This window comes from Ornithorhynchus anatinus, chromosome 2, assembly GCF_004115215.2.
Source record: "Ornithorhynchus anatinus isolate Pmale09 chromosome 2, mOrnAna1.pri.v4, whole genome shotgun sequence".
Taxonomy (NCBI): domain Eukaryota; kingdom Metazoa; phylum Chordata; class Mammalia; order Monotremata; family Ornithorhynchidae; genus Ornithorhynchus; species Ornithorhynchus anatinus.
This window is the reverse complement of record NC_041729.1, coordinates 9983567-10001454: the sequence shown is the minus strand read 5'-3', so window position 1 is coordinate 10001454 and position 17888 is coordinate 9983567. Positions and strand designations below refer to the sequence as shown.

The window sequence follows — 17888 nt, the reverse complement described above, 5'->3', positions numbered from 1 at the left end:
GGAGCCGCACCGGCGGGAACCGAGTGCGGCCGGCGGCCGGGGGATGTGAGCGCCCGGACCCGCGGAGACGCGGGGAGCCCCCGACCGCCCCGCCCAGGACCGGACCGCACCACGCCGCACATCCCCGCACAACCCAGGACTGGACCGGACTGTCCCGCATATTCCCGCCCAGGACCGGACCGCAGCGCAGCGCAGCGCACCGCCCAGGACCGGACCGCTCCGCACCGCCCCGGACCGGACCGCACCTCCCCGCACGGCCCAGGACCGGACCGGACCGCACCTCCCCGCACGGCCCAGGACCGGACCGGACCGCACCTCCCCGCACCGCCCAGGACCGGCCCGCACCACCCCGCCCAGGACCGGCCCGGCCCCCCCCCACCCCGCCCCGCCGCCGTGGGCGGGGGTGATGTGATGTGATCCCCGGAGGGTCTGCGCCCCGGCCGGGCTGCGGCGGGGGGATGGTGCGGGCCGCGCCCGCACCCCGGGAGATGCCGCCGCCGCTGGTGGTGACGGTGATGGTGGTGGTCGCCCTGTGTCTGGCGGGGCAGCGGGGCGGCGCGGCCCCCGCCTCCGGACCCGCCTCCGGACCCGCGGACCCGAGCCTGGGAGTGGTGAGTGCGGGGCCCCGGGGGGGGAGGGGGGACCCGGGCATCCTCCCCCCAGTCCCGGGGTCGGGACGCGGGCCGGCCTGGGCGGCCGCCCCACCCCTTCTTAATTTTCTTCGTTTAGTTTGACGCTGTCGATGCCCGTCTACTTGTTTCGCCGGCTGCCTCCCTCCACCCCCTCCACTTCCAAACCGTGAGCCCGTCATTGAGCCGTGATTGTCTCTATCCGTGGCCGAATTGTACTTTCCGAGCGCTTAGGACAGTGCTCCGCACCCGGTAAGCGCTCGATAAATACGACTGAATCCATAAATGGGTGGATGAAGCGGACCAGCCGCCCCACCGTCCTCCCCTCCTGGCCCGTCCTGAGCCTTGCGGACTTCCCGCTGGGGTAAGGAGAAGAAAAACGCCGCTCTCTGTTCAGCGCTGACTATGTGCCGGGCGCTGTGCTAAGCGCCGGGGTGGAGACGAGCAAATCGAGGCGGACTCGATTTGCTGCATTGTATTTTCCAGGCGCTTAGTACCGTCTTCGGCACGCGGTAGGCGCTCAGTTAATTCGATCGAATCAATGAATGAACGGCACAGTCCCTGTCCCATGTGGGGCTCGCAGTCTCAATCCTCATTGTGCAGATGAGGGAAATGAGGCACGGAGAAGTGGAGTGACTCGCCCAAGGCCACACGGCAGGAAAGTGCCGGGATTGATGATAGGAATGACTGTGGTACTTGTTCAGGGCTTACTGTATGCCAGGAACTGTACTAAACTCTCGGGTAGATGATAAAATCATCAGGTTGGACACAGTCCCTGGCCCACGTAGGACTCACGGTCTTAGTACGGGGATTAGAACCCAGGACCTTCCGACTCCCAGCCCCAGGCTCTGCCCACTTCGCCGGGCTGCTTCTGTACCCGGTCGTGATGCCTGCTGGACGGGGAGGGAGCCGGGGCGGAGAAGAGGCGAGGTTGCTGCCAGCTGCGGGCACCCTGCCAGGCCGAGAGGCAGCGTGGCCTAGAGGCAAGAGCCGCTGCTTGGGAGGCGGAGGGCGCGGGTTCTAATCCCGGCTCCTCCACTTGTCCGCTGGGTGACTTCAGGCAAGTCGTTTCACTTCTCTGGGCCTCAGTCACCTCACCGAGCCCCGTGTGGGACAGGCTGATTGCCTTGTATCCACCCCATCGTTTAGAATAGCGTTTGGCACATAGTAAGAGCTTAACGGATGTTATTATTACTGTTATTATTAACCGAGCCTTGGTATGGTCGGCTGTCGCTCGCCATCCGCCCCGGGGGCGGTAGCCTGGACCAGAGCCCCGCGTCCCGGGGGAGGTGCGGGCGGGGAGGAGAGAGCTGGGGCTTTTACGCGGGCAAGGTTCCCACCCGTGACCGCTTTGGACTCCTAAGGCGGTGGGAAGCGCCCCTTGGTCGGAGCGTGCGGCTCGGCCCGCTCGCTGCTCGCAACTGACCGAGATCCTCCTCCCCCGCTCCACTCAGGAGGGCGAAGGGGAGAAATGCCGATGGCCTCTTTCAGAGGGCGGCAGGATCGCGCTATTCCCGCGCCCCGGCTTTAACCCCGAGCTCGGCGGTCGTCGGCCCGGAACGTAGGAGCCTCTGGCGCCCGCCCAGTGTGCGCTCCCGGGACCGACCCGCTCCCGGGACCTGCTCCCGGCACCGGCGCCTTTCCCCACCTTCCCTCCGAAATCCGGCCAGAGGATCGCCGCGGTCCCGTGGGATGTAGCCCGCTTGGGAAGGGCTTTGCCTGCCTGCCAGGAGCCCGTGCTCGGTTTTATGGAAGGGAGGATGTCTCCAGGGAACCACCGACGAATTTGGGTCTCTCCATCCGTCCACCCGTCCGTCCACCCACCCACCCATCCATGCGTTCATTCATTCAATAGTATTTATTGAGCGCTTACTATGTCCAGAGCAGTGTACTAAGCGCTTGGAATGGACAGTCCACCCATTCACCCATCCATCCATCCAGTCATCCATCCATTCCGCCCTCCCGGACTCTCCCCCCCACCGGCTAGACGTTTGGCTCCTGGATCCGCCACTGTTGTTCCTCGGGTAGGGATGTGGCGAGGTCCCGTTTCCGTCCTCTAATGACCCCTACATTTGCAGAGAGCTCCCCCGTTAAACCTGGCACGGGGGCCCTCGCTGGTGCTGGGAGGGAAGGAAAGGTGCGGGGCGCAGATGCAGGGGGAATCCCTTCCTTGGAGTGCAAAATCCGTCTGCAACCTCGCTCTAGGAAGGCTCCTTTTTCTGCCCACAGACATGGAGGAGGAAGGTAATAGCTTGAAGGAAAGCAGCTTTTCTTGTCGCGAATGCCCTTCGTGTATATTAACGTTGTCAGGATGCATCGAACATCTTTAAGCGGGTCCTTTCGAATGACTTCTCACCAGCAGCAGAAAGGAAACTCGCCCCTCGAGCCCCGGCACCGTATCAAAACCGGGGGACCGAACTCGTAGAGCACTTTCACTTAGAGGGTTAAGTCCGTCACCTCTGCAGTCACTTCTGTCCCCACAACGTCTCTGGGAGCTAATAGGGGAAGGAGACCGAAGGATCTAGCCCCTAATTTCCAAGGTGGAGAAACTGAGGCACAGGGAGGTGAAGCGGTTTGACCAAACAGAGAATCAGAGCCAAGAACCCCTGTCTTCCCGCTTGGGGTCTTGCCCCAAAGTGTAGTTATTCCCATCGCGAAACAGCGGATGCCCCCTAGCCACGCCCAAATCCGTCTTCAATTTTCGGGTCCTGAATTTCAGGGGGGTTATCAATAGGAGCCTGGTTTAGAAAATGATGCTTTTAATAGGATTGTTTTAAAAACTAGACCGGGTGGTGGCCAAAGGAAAGAATATCTGTCTCTTCTTGGGCTGGACATCTCTCCGTGGCCTAGCTAGGGCTTCATTTCACACTCAGCCTGGCACCGCAACACGTTGAAACTTCACAAAACTAAGGGGCTGGAAATCCCCCGAGCCCAGCCTCAACAGAGCGCCGCCAGGAGCGGGGCCGGCCCGGCCCGGGCTGCAACATCTCCTCCTGGACTGGTGCACTACGGCCGGTCTGTCCTATTCGCCGTTTTTTAAATTTTTAATTCACCCACTTAACCTAGCTCGAGGGTTTTCACTGACCTCTCCAAGGCCCAGGTGCAAAGCGCCTTGCCCTGAGCCCCCTGACGAGGTTCATAAAATCCCACTTGGGCACATTTTATGTGACTGTATATGAATCCGCCCGCCTGTGTCTTTACAGCAGAGGACTAATCTTGCCCACAGCGCTGCGCTCAGGTCCCTAACGGGGCGTGACAGAACTGCCCGGGAAGGGACCATTACCTGGATAATAATGATGGTATCTGTTAAGCGTTTACAAAGTGCCAAGCGCTGTTCTAAGTGCTGGGATAGCCACAAGGTCATCAGGTTGTCCTACATGGGGCTCACATTCTCCATCCCCATTTTCCAGATGAGGTAATTGAGGCCCAGAGAAGTGAAGTGACCTACCCAAGGTCTCACAGCAGACAAGGGGACGGAGCTGGGATTAGAACCCACGTCCTCTGACTCCCACGCCCGTGCTGTTGCCACTATGACATACTGCTTCTTCCCTGCCCCACCCATCTCCCCTATAAAGCTCTAGTCACTGAGCAAGAATTTGGGGGGGAAGGGGGCTTCTCCCTGCTTCCCCAGCCCTTCCTCTCTTATGTCACCGGCCCCCTGTGAGATCAGCCCCCTCCCCGCTCTCTGCTAGAGGGACTGGGCTTGGAGAAAGTTTTGCCGGCCCACTGGGGACCGGTCCAGGGTGGATTCAGGCCATCTGCAGCTGGCAACGGCCACTAAAACCCACTTAGGGAGCCCCAGTGTCATCCTCCCCACCCCCCACCCACCCAAACACCCATTGCTTGCCCCTCCCTGCCCCCTGTCCCAACTGTAACGGGAGGACTCTGTTCTGGACTCGCTAAGGCTCAGTCCTCTTAGCCACAGTTGCCCTCCAGCCTCCCCCTCCCTTCCCTCCGCGCCCCAGGGAGAGCCGCGTCCCCCAGTTGCTCATAGATGGAGACAAGCCCCCCACCACCGGCCCCCACCCCGCTCCCCACCAGCATCACCAATGAAAAGAAAAGGGAAAACTTCCCGCGGTCTGGTTTCCAGGTCCTCTGAAGGCCCTAGGCCTCAAGGCTTTCTCTCTGGGTCACTGCCTTCCCCGGGCCCCAACCCCGACTGCTTCAGCCTGAGAGCAAAGGAGCCTACTGGGAACTTGTCACATCTGATCGGGGAAAAGGCAGGAAGCAGTGCCTGGCTGCTTCTCCCCACTCCCTGCTTCCCTGAAAAAGTGGCTCCCAACCCCTTGGAAAATAATGTGTGTGGAGGGGTGGGGGTAATGGCCGGTGCGAGGGAGAGGGGGCAGGGCTGCTTTCTAGGGCCAAGATGGAGTCGGGCCACAGTGGAGCTGCCCCTGGAAGCCACACCAAGTCCATGAATTTGCCTTCACAAAAAAAAGGGAGTAGCTGGGCCTTAGGCAACAGGCAAACCACTGTGGAAGGATTCAATCCAGAATTAAATCCATGCTGTCTGGGATGGCTGCTGCCTTTTTAGTCTTTTTTTTTTTTAAGATAGACTAAAAAACCTCAAGAAACAGTAGTGTGACTTTTGTTCTTGGACCAGGCTTCCGAGCCAGTTCAGGGCCAGGTGAATGACTGGTTGGTAGTAGTTTAATGAAATGACTCCTGACAAGAGAATTTTCTCTTGGTGATGATTCCGAGGCAGGAAAGCAGGCTGGGTGGCTGGTGACTGCTTCTCTGGGGAATTTAGGATCTGTATGTTGGGGAGGGGGCTCCCAAAGGATTCAGGAGGGCTTCTGCAATTTAATGCTTAACTCCTGTTAAAATGTCTGAGGGATTTTGGACCTGTGCTTCCTTACAGGCTGGGATTAGGCACAAAAGAAAATTTGGTTCTCCTCTGCGCCCAGAGATACTTTGCCCTGGTCACAGCCAATCCTAGGGGATCAGATCAATCATTCAGTGGTATTCAATTAGCACTTTCTAATAATAATGTTGGTATTTGCCAAGAGTTTACTGTATGCTGGGCACTGTTCTAAGCGCTGGGGTAAATACAGGGTCATCAGGTTGTCCCACGTGAGGCTCACAGTCTTAATCCCCATTTTACAGATGAGGTAACTGAGGCACCGAGAAGTTAAACGACTTGCCCAAAGTCACACAGCTGACAGGTGGCGGAGCCGGGATTCGAACCCATGACTGCTGACTCCTAAACCCGTGCTCTTCCCACTGAGACACACTGCTTTTCGCATTGCTGCTGTGTATTTCTGTATGCGGAGTACTCTACTAAGCTCTTGGGAGCATATAATAATAGCAAAAATGAAATTTATTAAGTGCTTACTATGTGCCAAGCACTCTCCTAAGCCCTGGGGTACATGCAAGGTAATCAGGTTGTCCCACGTGGATCACTAATATAACATACTCGGTAGACACGTTCCGTGCCCACAAATAGCTGACAGTCTGGTGCCGGGGGGGCGGGCCTCACATACTGTGCATCATCATCGTCATCAACATCATCATCACCAGTGGTATTTTATTGAGTACTTACTGTGTGCAGAGCAGCGTCCTAAACTCTTGGGCGAGCACAGTACAATAGAGTTGGTAGATACATGCCTGGCCCACTCAGTAGTTCTCCCAGATATGGGGATCCTGTTCCTCCATCCCAGATTTCCCAAAGGGTCATCTGATTTCTCGGCCAGAGAATTAAGAGATTTGAAATTGTATTAAAAAAATATTAACCCTAACCAAATCCTGGATTTAGCACAGATGTGAGGGGGCGTAGAGAGGAAGGCAGAGTTAAACCCAGCAGGGTTTTTCCTCGTGATTCCCTTCTCCCTGATTCAGTCCTCCCAAAAATGTACATCACATCACCGCTGCTGTGTATTTGGGTCATAGGGTAGGTGGGGAATAGGGTTAGCATTTGAGAAAGACTTCTACATGTTTTCAGCCTCACCACCCGAGTGCTAAAACTCCTCCTGGTCGGTTTCCAGGCTCTCCGTCACCTGCTCCCCACCTTCAAAGCCTCATCACTCTCTCCCTCCCATTGAAGACTTATTGAAAGCACATCTCCTCCAACAGGCCTTCCCTCACTAAATCCTTATTCCTTCTCTCCAAATCCCTTGTGCATCACCCTGGCACTTGGATTTGCTCCCTTTATTCACCCCTCCCTCAGCCATTCAGCGCTTATGTATATATCTTTAATTTTTCTATACTCCTGTCTGTCTCCCCCTCTAAACGCAGAGGGAGCTGGGAGGCTCAGTGGCAAGAGCCCGGGCTTGGGAGTCAGAGGTCATGGGTTCTAATCTCGGCTCCACCACTCGTCAGCTGTGTGACTTTGGGCAAATCACTTAACTTCTCTGTCCCTCAGTTACCTCATCTATAAAACGGGAATTAAGACTGAGACCCCCACATGGGACAACCTGATTACTTTGTATCCCTCCCCCCTCAGCACTTAGAATAGTGCTTGGCACATAGTAAGCACTTAACAAATACCATCATTACAATTAGACTCTAAGCTTCTTGTGGGCAGGGAACATGTCTACCAACTCTGCTACATGGAACTCTTCCAAGCACTTACGTGCCTTGAACACAGTAAACCCTCAAAAGATACGATCGATTGGTCCCACAGAACCCATCTGCTCTCTTTTCCTGCTGTTCCCTAACTTGATGTCTTAATTTCTCCCAAGCCAACCTTCTAGCAGTATCTCTCTAGCCACACTCCCATCTATATTCTCTCTCTCACACTGTTCCCTCAACTTGGAACCCCCTCCCTTCCCACATCAGACAGCCCACAGCTCTCCCCACATTCAAATCCCCCTGCAAAATCCCACCTCTTCCAACAAGATTTTCTGGAGTAATTTACCAGCATGCTGAACCATATCATCCCTTCGCCCATTTTAGCACTTGAGAATTTATTTACACCCTCCTTAGCGCTCTTGTATATCTGTCTATCTGCTTGATTAATTTATTTTCACTTCTCTCACTGTAAATATTTTTGTCTCCCTGACTAGTGCAATGAATGAATGCATGAATAAGGTGGGGAGGGTAGATATTTCATCCTTATTTTACAGATAAGAAAACTGAGGCCCAGAGAAGCGATTTGCCCAAGATCACACAGCAGGCAAGCGGTAGGACTTGGATTAGAACCCAGGTCCCCCGACTCGCATAACCTGCCACATCCCTGAGAGAAGCCTGAAATCCGATTACAGTCTCCTCTCCCCTCCCCAGCACGAGTGCACACATTTGTTTGGTTTATTTAGGAAAGCCGACAGAGCTCTGGAGTTCATAATGAGAAGAGTGGCACTCAGAGGCAGGGATTGGATCTGGTTTGAATTTTTTGTCTGAGGTTGAGTGGCAGTGATAGTGTTCTGCTCTTTAAAGCCCTGAGAATTCTATTGAATTCTGACAATATTGATCTTGCGGGCTTGTGAAAGCAATCTCAAGGGTGTCACGGGTAGTGTGGGAGAGGTGATGGACAACTCCAGTCTGGGAGCGTCTTGTCATAACACAGCTCAGATGACGTCTCCCTTTGTGTGATGGTCAAGTATTTAGACAGCATCCTGTGGAAAACGTGTTTGATTGTTCTTCCAGTCATTTGGGAGTATTAGACACCCACGCTTACCCTGCATGTGTGTACATGTGTGCATGCGCGTGCGTGCACGCTCTACGCATACACACACACACTTCCCTCCCCCAGCTCCTTATGTTTGCAAGCTCTGGACAGCAAACCCTAGGTAGCCTCAGCTGCATTATTCATGAAGGGGTAAAAGCCGCTGAAAAAGCCGGAGTTGGGGTCAATAAGTCATATTTATTGAGCGCTTAGTGTGTGCGGAGCACTGTACTAAGCATCTGCGAGGAACCCTATCCCGACCTCTGACTTATCTGCTAGCTAGTGGCCCCTGGCAAAACTAGCAGAGGAGGAAGTCCTGGGTTGTAGCCCCCTTTAATAATTATGGTGTTTACTATGAAAGTGTTTACTATGTGTTAAGCACTGTACTAAGTGCTGGGGTAGATTACATGATAATCAGGTTGCACATTGTCCCTATCCATCAGTGGGCTCATGGTCTCCATAGGCAGGAGATCAGGTATTCCCATTTTACAGATGAAGAAACAGAAGCCAAGAGAAGTGAAGCGACTCGCCCCAGATAATAATAATGTTGGTATTTGTTAAGCGCTTACTATGTGCAGAGCACTGTTCTAAGAGCTGGGGGAGATACAGGGTAATCAGGTTGTCACACGTGAAGCTCACAGTTAATCCGCATTTTACAGATGAGGTAACTGAGGCACAGAGAAGTTAAGTGACTTGCCCACAGTCACACAGCTGACAAATCACGCAGCAGACAATTGGCAGAACTGGGATGGGAACCCAGGTCCTCTGACTCCCAGTCCCTTGCTCCTGCCTGGTTGGTGCTGGCAGCTTGTATGCACCCCGGTGCTTAGTACAGTTCCTGGCACACAACGCTTAACAAATACCACAATTATTATTATTATTACTATTATCTTGGATTATAGACCACGTCCAGCGGGGCCGGTACTGGAGCTGGTGGGTTGGGGGGCCGGGGGGGGCGAGGTGTCAGCTATAGGCAGAGTGCACAGGGGCTGTCCAACCAGTAGCTTCTCCTCCGGTACTAGGAGCTGCAACAAGAGGCTGTTGATCTTGCCGTTTCGTTGGCTCTCCACGAGGCTCTGCAGAGCAAAGCCCAACTCTGTCATAGTAAGAAACTCAGACTCCAGACAGTCAGGAGAGCAGAGGGCAGGGATTCGAATTCCACCCACCTAGGGCAGTTCGGAACCAGCATCGTAGCTGATTTCGATGGAGCACCACTGTGGGCAGAGCCCTGGGTTCGGTCTTTACTGCGGAGAGAAGAGACGGTCCCTGCCTCCCGGAATTTACTGCCTCTCAGGGTGAGGAAAAAGGCTCCTGTCTAACACATCATCAACAACAAAAAAATCAACAACAAAAAACAAGTGCACATGCAGTAGAGAAGGAGTTTGGCCTAGTGGGAAGAGCTTGGGCCTGGGAGTCAGAGGACCTGGGTTCTAATCCTGGCTCCATCACTTCTCTTCTGTGTGACCTTGGGCAAGTCACTTCACTTCTGTGTGCCTCAGTTACCTCATCTATAAAATGAGCATTAAATCCTTCTCCCTCCAATTTAGCCTGAGCCCCATGTGGGACTTGAATATTAGACATTATCCCAGTCCTCAGGGAGTTTACAATCTCCCTCTCCTCCCTTTCCCCTACGCCGGCTGCCCTTCCCTCCCTCCTCCATACTCTTTGCTTTGGGCAGTAAGGACCCCCACCAAATTCTTAAGGAGTCCACTCTGGGACCTACCTCCCTGACTCACACCTCAAGGCCCCTCCCCAGTTGCTGGTAAACATGGGACATTGGCCCCTGCCCGGTTGGACCATCCCTGGACACCCTCATGACTCCCCTCAGGTCCCCCATCCCTGGGCTCCCTGGACTCACCTCGCAGGCTGGAGTTCAGCTCTGCCTTGGATTTATCAATCAATGCTTTTATTATTATTACTAATAGTAGTAGTAATAGTATATAATAATATAGTAATAATAACAATAAATTTATTGTTATTGTTAGTAATAATAATTGTATTTAAGTGCTTACTATATGCACTGCATTAAGCATGGGTAGATACAGAGTACTTAGACTGGACACTGACCCTACCTAGGGCTCACAGTCTTAATCCCCATTTTACAGGTGAGGAAACTGAGGCACAGAGAAGTGAAGTGACTTACCCAATGTCACACAGCAGACAAGTGGCAGAACCGGGATTAGAACCCAGGTCCCTCTGACTCCCAGGTCTGTTAGCTCTTACCATGTGCAGAACACTGTACTTAGTGCTTGGTGCCTGCCTTCAAGGAGCTTGCTTCTAGTTCTGAACCTGTGGAAGGTGATATTCATTTATTCATTCAATCGTATTTATTGAGCGCTTAATGTATGCAGAACACTGTACTAAGCACTTGGGAGAGTACAACATAACAATAAACAGACACATTCCCTGCCCACAAAGAGTTTACAGTCTAGAGAGGACTGTGAGCTTGTTTGCTGCTCATCCTGGAACTACAGGCCCAGAAAGGGGTAGGGCTCAGTTTCTCTGTTTTCTGGGAGCTGTTTTAAATCCCCAGTCTCCCGCAACGTTACTGGGTTACTCCCCTCTCCCTGGATTGTAAAGCCAACCAACACTCCCTCCTGCCCCGGAGAAACCCAGCGGGATCGGTGTGAGAAATATTAAAGCTGACGAGAACAGGATCATAACCAAGAGTCCTGAAAGTTAGAAAGTTATTTCGGCAGGTTGATTGTTTTTAAACTGCCTGTCCTTAGTGTCACCGCTGGACAAAACCATTGAGGAGATTTGTGGGTAATCTCATCTCGATTGCCTTAAGAATGCTATCTTGGCGCTGGGGAGATCCTTAATGTGCGGCTCTGTATTTGTCTAGTGGATGACCCTGGCGTCTGAGGCAGGCGGCAAAGGTACACAGAACACTGTGTGAGAGGGTATCAAAAGCCATCCTGTCTTCTCCTCCAGCTAGATTCATTCATTCAATCGTATTTATTGAGCGTTTACTGTGTGCAGAGCACTGTACTAAGCCCTTGGAATGTACAATTCTACAACAGAGGCAATCCCTGCCCAACAACGGGCTCACTTAGTTCTTCTTAGTGTTGTGGTGTCTGGGTTTTTTGTTTTGTTTATCGGGTGGATTTTTATTTTTATTTTTTTACATTTTAAAACAAATCCTGCATGTGTAAATCTCTTTCTTGGAGTTGCGCCACAGTATTCATCCACATCATGTAAATTCAGCTTCTTCTACCCCTCCTTTTCACCAGGTTGAGCAAGTAATCTAAGTGTCACATTACTTAAACGGAAGAAACTTTGGCCAGAGTGTTGATGAGCTGAGAAAGCTAAATGGAAGGTGTCACATTTCCTTGGAGCAATAGAGAGAACTGTATTTCCTTCCTTCCCATCCATCCCCCACTCATTTTTCATTTATTCAATCGTATTTAATGAGCGCTTAGTGTGTGCAGAGCACCATACTAAGCACTTGGAGAGTGCAATTCAGCAATAAAGAGAGTCAATCTCTGCCCACAACAGTATTTTGAAGTCATCGTCATCATGAAGTGGAGCGTCCTCATAGCCTCATAGTTGAGAGAGTACTGGTATGGGAGTTGGAGGCCACCTGTCTGTTGTGGCCTTGGGCAAGTCACTTCACTTCTCTGTGCCTCAATTACCTCATCTGTAAAATGGGGATGAAGATTGTGAGTCCCGTGTGGGGCAAGGACTGTGCCCAACCTGATTATCCCTTATCTAACCAAGTGTTTAGTATAGTTCCTGGCACATAGTAAGCACATAAAAAATTTAAAAACAAAACACTCACTGGGTGCAATACATCAAACTAAACGCTTGAGAAAATACCCAGAAACAACACATTTCTTGTGCATTGTGAGATTACCCTCTTACTCTGGACTCCTGATTTTGTCCTGGAAAAAATACAAAAGATTTAAGATTCAACAAGAAAGATTCCCCACTCCCAACCCCACAGCACTTACGTATGTATTTGTAATTTATGTATATTAATGTCTGCCTCCCTCTAGACAGTAAGCTCAGTGTGGGTAGGTAATGTGTTTGTTACGTTGTACCTTCCCAAGCACTAATACAGTGCTTTGCACACAGTAAGCACTCGAGAAATACTATTTCTTGATTCTATTTATCGTGATTATGTTGTCTTGTTTTTGTCCGTCTGTCTCCCTTGATTAGACTGTAAGCCCATCATTGGGAGGGATTGTCTCTGTCTGTTGCCGAATTGTACATTTCAGGTGCTTAGTACAGTGCTCTAGATACTATTGAATGAATAAGTACTAATGAATGAATGAATGAGTTCAAAACTGGGTTGAATAGGAGAATAGAGCCCAGGCTTTGGATTTTTATCTTTGTGGAAATTCCCTATTTCCCCAGAAAGCTTTGCTAGATCCCAGGTGAGTCTTATTTATAGCTGTTCAGCTGCCTTCCTCCCGATAACAAGCATCATATGCACAGTTTCTAGGATTCAGGGCAGAATTGACCACCCTGTTCACCCACTACACAGTGAACAGGCTGAAGGAAGCTTCAACAGGGCATCTCCCACTCCTTTCAGTCCATTGAGCAAAACCTTTTCCTCTCACTTCTTTGACTATTTCCAAAAGCAGAATCACTTTCTGTGCCCTCCCTTGGCCTTTGACCTTGGCCAACTTCCTCTCTCCTACCTTTCAGAAGGTCAAAACGCTCATCATGAATGTACTCACCTGAATGATGTCTGCCCATTTTGGACTCAGATCTGGATGGCACAGTCAATCAGTAATATTTATTAAATGCTTATTGTGTGCAGAGCACTTGCAGGAGTATAAGAGAGAAAGTAGACAAGAAGCTTGCAATCTAGCGGAGGAGCTTATAAGTCATTTTGGGTTCTTCAGCCTTTTTCTTGGCCTTGCTGGGTCTTCAGCCTAAGTCTTCCCTTGAAACCATGCTACTTTTATAACATCTGACTGGGCCAGATCTAAACAGCATTAAGTGAATTACATGATTAAGCAATTATCTGGCTAATTTGATTGCAGTAGGCAGCCAAGCAAGCTAAATCTGGCCCCCCAATTCACTTTCAGGTCCAAATGATCCAGATTTGTTTGCCCACAGGGATAATTGAGTCATTTCCACTTCATTTTGAGCTGTTAGGACCCGGTCTGACCGAGTTTGCCTAAGTGGCTGCTTCGGTGAGTTAGAAGCCACATCTCCACAGGTCGGTGCCATTGTTTTAAAGGTTCTTCTCCCATGAAAACCTTCATTTCTCACAAGGAGAAATAAGCCTCTGGATAAACTCAGCGTGGACAGGGAAGGTGTCTACCAACTCTGCGGTATTCTCCCAAGTGCTCAATTTAGTGCTCTGCACATAGTAAGCGCTCAGGAAATACCACTGACGATGATGATGATGATGATACCAGGCAGGCAAGGGAAACGGTTTCCAAAGTAGACGTCACTAGCTCAGATCTGAGGGCCTTCCAAGAACCCTGCCATCCACATGCCCCCAGCCCGACCACCAGATCCGCCCTGTCCCACCACCCTATAACCATCGTAAAAACGGCAGAGTCTATAATTTATTTATTTCTAATAATGTCTGTCTCCCCCTCTAGAACGTAAACTTGTTGTGGCAGGGAATGTGTCTGTTTTATTGTACTCTCCCAAGTGCTTAATATGGTGCTCTGTACACAAGTGGTCAATAAATATGATTGACTGATTAACTGGAGATTATGGGGATTCATTCATTCAATCGTATTTATTCAGTGCATACTGTGTGCAGAGCACTGTACTAAGTGCTTGGGAGAGTAAAATCCAATAAACAGACACATTCCCTAGCCACAACAAGCTTACAGTCTAGAGGGGGATTCAGAGCAGGTCCCAGGCTCCAGGCTGGTGGCAGCGTAGAACAACCAGAAGTTGGCAGACTCCTGGGCCTATTAAACGGCAAGCAGCAGGATGCACTTCCTGGCCAAAAAGGCCGTGGCTGGAAGGCCTCATCCAGACAGGTAGCGGCTGATATGGCTGAACGTCCATCAGCCATCCCATGCACAACTTCCCACTCTTCACTGTATTGAACTTGAGGCTGAAAGCATTCTGTACTGTTAAGAAACATAGATTTTAGGCAGAGCAAAAGTCCACTTGTTTTAGTAATAATAATATAGAGCTTGTTAAGCATTTACTAGGTGCCAAGCACCATGATAAACACTGGATAGGGAAGCAGCGTGGCTTTTAGTGGAAAGAACACAGGCTTGGGAGTCAGAGGTCATGGGTTCTAATTCCTGCTCCGCCACTTGTCAGCTCTGTGACTTTGGGCAAGTTACTTTATTTATTGCCATTGTTCTTATCTGTCCATCTCCCCCGATTAGACTGTAAGCCCGTCAAACGGCAGGGACTGTCTCTATCTGTTGCCAACTTGTTCATCCCAAGCGCTTAGTACAGTGCTCTGCACATAGTAAGCGCTCAATAAATACTATTGAATGAATGAATGAATGAATGAACTTCTCTGAGCCTCAGTTACCTCATCTGTAAAATGGGGATTAAGACTGTGAGCCCTACGTGGGGCAACCTGATCACCTTGTATCACCCCCCCCCCAGCACTTAGAACAGTGCTTCGCACATAGTAAGCACTTAACAAATGCCATCATTATTATTACCATATAAAGCATATCAGACTCAGTCCCTGACCCACAGTCTCAAAGGACAAAGAGAAAAGGTATCATATCCCCAATTTTACAGATGAGGAAACTGAGGCCCACAGAAGTTAAATGACTGGTTCATGGTCACTCCCAGCAGGCAAGTGATTGAGCGTGGATTAGGTCCCAGGTCTCCTGATCCCCAGGCCTGTGCTCTTTCCACTGGGCCACATTTCATCTCTCAAAGCACATTTGCTGGGGTTTTTTTGTCGTGCAGAGCTACTGCCCACATCCAACCTGGGAGAGGATTGGCTTTACCCAAGCAGGAAGAATCTCTGAGAAGGGAGGACCTGGCTCCTGCCCTAAGCCGCTATGTGGCGATGACAGTTTGGGCAGCTTGGTCCCTGGGCCGTGTAAACTGGCCATCCCCGACTCATTCAATCAGTGGCATTTCTTGAGCACTGACTGTGTGCAGAGCACTGTACTCAGTGCTTGGATGAAGATAACGGAGCTGGTAGACATGATCTCTGCCCGTGAGGAGCTTACGATCTAATATGGTAGACAGAAAGAACCGATCAGTATTTATTGAGCGCCTTCTCTGTGTAGTGCACTTGTCTAAGTGCTTGGGCGAGTACAGTCGAGTTGGTTGGCACCATCCCGACCCACGATGAGCTTTGTTCAGGAACAGCTCTGGCAGGAGGTATTTGATGGGAGCAATTTAAACAGGCGATTAGACTGCTGGATGCTCTGCCTCTGCGGATGTTAGCAACGACAGGTTCTCTGCCCTGATGAAAGAGAGCTCTGAGAAGCGGGATTGGGTTCACAGGCGAAAAGTAAATTTTGATGACTCTTGGGTTGGTGATCAGAAATGGTTGCAGAAAGGTGGAGCTTCCATTGACAGGACCTCTGACTATAGATTCGTGGAGCCCAAGTGGTCTAGAAAGCAATTCATTACACTTCTCCGAGGCTCCTATGTGCCACATGCAGACTGAGGAGGGTTACAGGCATTCACCTCACGTGGACTGCCCCAGTGAAAGGCTCTTTGGGCCAAGAGAGGGTGGTCGTTGACCCTGAATTGCACTAGGATGGTAAGGCATATAGCCAAGATCCGCCCTTTCCTCTCCACCCAAACGGCTACCTTACTGCTACGGGCTCTCGTTATATTCCAGCTAGACTACTGTGTCGGCCTTCTCTCCGATCTCCCTTCCTCCTCTCTCGCCCCGCTCCGGTCTATTCTTCACTCCGCTGCCCGGCTCATCTTCCTGCAGAAACGATCTGGGCCTGTCACTCCCCTTCTTAAACACCTCCAGTGGTTGCCTATCGACCTCCGCTCCAAACAAAAACTCCTCACTCTAGGCTTCGAGGCTCTCCATCACCTCGCCCCTTCCTACCTCTCCTCCCTTCTCTCTTTCTACCGCCCACCCCGCACGCTCCGCTCCTCCGATGCCCACCTCCTCACCGTCCCTCGGTCTCGCCTATCCCGCCGTCGACCCCCGGGTCACGTCCTCCCGCGGTCCCGGAACGCCTTCCCTCCTCACCTCCGCCAAACTGATTCTCTTCCCCTCTTCAAAACCCTACTTAAAACTCACCTCCTCCAAAAGGCCTTCCCAGACTGAGCTCCCCTTCTCCCTCTACTCTCTCTACCACCCCCCCTTCACCTCTCCGCAGCTTAACCCTCTTTTCCCCCCATTTCCCTCTGCTCCTCCCCCTCTCCCTTCCCATCCCCTCAGCACTGTACTCGTCTGCTCAACTGTATATATTTTCTTTACCCTATTTATTTTGTTAATGAATTGTACATCGCCTCGATTCTATTTAGTCGCCATTGTTTTTACGTGATGCTCTTCCCCTTGACTCTATTGCCATTGTTCTCGTCTGTCCGTCTCCCCCGATTAGACCGTAAGCCCGTCAAACGGCAGGGACCGTCTCTATCTGTTGCTGACTTGTTCATTCCGAGCGCTTAGTACAGTGCTCTGCACATAGTAAGTGCTCAATAAATACTACTGAATGAATGAATGAATAAGGAAGAGGTTCATTGCGGCCCCAGCCACTTTCTGGCGGAGGGCTCGGACTTCAGGACTCTCGGTCAGCCCATCGACCCTATTTATTGAGCGCTTTGTGTGCACTGTGAGCATTGTACTAAGCCCTTGGGAGAGTACAATATAACCGAGTTGATAGACATGGCCCCTGTCCACAAGGATCCTACATTCGTTCCTCTTTTCCTGGTCCTCCTTTTCCATATCCCGTGGCCGTCTAAACGTTTCGGGAGGTAAGCTTCCAAAGCGTCCAGGATGTGCCAGAAAGTTCTGCCGAATCATTGCCTGGAAAGAGTTGTTGGGATTCTGGAATTTTCAGGCCAGATGAGCCTTCAGGGGGTCCATTAGTCGACCCCTTGCTTGGAGGCCTGGTGTTGCCTATCCTGTCTTCAAAACAGTCTTCCAAGAAAGAGATGCTTAGGGTAGCGGATAGACAGGCCAGGCACTAAGGAGCTGCCACCACTCTTTCTATTTTCATTTAGAAATTGTATTTAAAATTAATTTTTCACAATACCCCTTCTGGGGAATCAGCCAGATGGATGTGGATGAGAATCCCGCCGGGACTAGAAGCAACGCGGGCTGTTTTGGCTGTTGGCAAGATTTCCGAGAGACAGCGAAGTTTCCTTTTGGGACTGGGGGCCTTTGAATAGGCCTTCTCCTCTTCTCTTCTCCCATTCCTGCCCATCGGTACGCCCACCTGGGCCCAGGAGCGCAAACCCGCTTTCCGTCGGTGTGCTGAGGCTACCCTCTTGTGGGCACTACTCGCAGGACAGCAAATAAGCCCAGGTCTCCTCTTCTAGCAGCTCCCGCACCCTCCAGGCACCTGAGAAACCACAAGCAAACCCTGCCTCTCGGTTGCCGGTATTTCACGGAGCAGTCCTTTGGGATGATGAGCAAGCCGTCGGCTGGCGGAAAGTCCATCCCCTATTTCAGTTCCCGTCTGTTTGTGTGAGAGGCACAGTGGGCATTTTCCGACCTTAATTTCCAAGCTAAATCACCGGCTCAGCTCGCGGGGAGCAGAAGAGCCGGGATCTGCTTT

General features: G+C 51.4%; 1 protein-coding gene across 1 annotated transcript in view; it reads left to right on the top strand.

Moving 5' to 3' along the window:
- The first annotated feature begins 402 nt into the window (after positions 1–402).
- The window catches only part of MMP17 (matrix metallopeptidase 17), a 119695-nt gene continuing 102209 nt past the window's right edge, over positions 403–17888 (top strand). The window contains exon 1 of the mRNA XM_029058562.2: positions 403–611. Within this exon, the coding sequence (XP_028914395.1) occupies positions 459–611 (153 nt within the window). The 5' untranslated portion in view covers positions 403–458. The remainder of the gene's footprint in view (positions 612–17888) is intronic.